Source organism: Branchiostoma belcheri, unplaced genomic scaffold, assembly GCF_001625305.1.
Source record: "Branchiostoma belcheri isolate BF01 breed outbred unplaced genomic scaffold, Haploidv18h27 scaffold107, whole genome shotgun sequence".
Taxonomy (NCBI): domain Eukaryota; kingdom Metazoa; phylum Chordata; class Leptocardii; order Amphioxiformes; family Branchiostomatidae; genus Branchiostoma; species Branchiostoma belcheri.
This window is the reverse complement of record NW_017802458.1, coordinates 773,478-774,004: the sequence shown is the minus strand read 5'-3', so window position 1 is coordinate 774,004 and position 527 is coordinate 773,478. Positions and strand designations below refer to the sequence as shown.

At 41.2% G+C, this 527-nt stretch overlaps 1 protein-coding gene across 1 annotated transcript in view; it reads right to left on the bottom strand.

Annotated features, from left to right (window-relative positions):
• Positions 1 to 279, bottom strand: part of LOC109479708 — a 3,232-nt gene extending 2,953 nt beyond the window's left edge. The window contains exon 1 of the mRNA XM_019781702.1: positions 69 to 279. Within this exon, the coding sequence (XP_019637261.1) occupies positions 69 to 111 (43 nt within the window). The 5' untranslated portion in view covers positions 112 to 279. The remainder of the gene's footprint in view (positions 1 to 68) is intronic.
• Positions 280 to 527: the final 248 nt, after the last annotated feature.

Below are 527 nucleotides of genomic sequence, written 5' to 3'. Positions count from 1 at the left end.
AGTTATAAGTAGCCCCCCCCCCCCAACGGATGTAAAATCTCGTAAGATTTCAGAGCAAACAAACTTACCAATAAACAAACTCCCGTAAGGCACAACTCCAACTAAAGCCATCAGAACCTTGCATAGATAGTTGCTGTCTTCATATACCCCTTTGGGACGTCTAAATCTTCTGAAAAAGGCCCCTAAAACATTTGGCACTAAGTATGTTTCCGTAACAGGTGAAAACAACCGCCATCTTGGTACTAAACAGAACGTGGTGCATCGTGGGTAATAGGTCAAAGGTCAGCAGGCGCGGTCGACCGGCGTAACCATGGGCAACCAGGTGTTCAAGCAGATGTGAAGATGCAAGAATACAACGAGTTTTCCTATGATTTAGGTACTGTTAAGAGATCTTTTGGAAGTTAATAAGTAAAGTGGAACTTTAATTGTGAGATTGCACAACAATTAGATGTGCACAATGCAAATCAGGGCAACATTTGAATAATTTATGAGCAAATGCTACAATAGTCTTCTTTGCTAAGAATAGA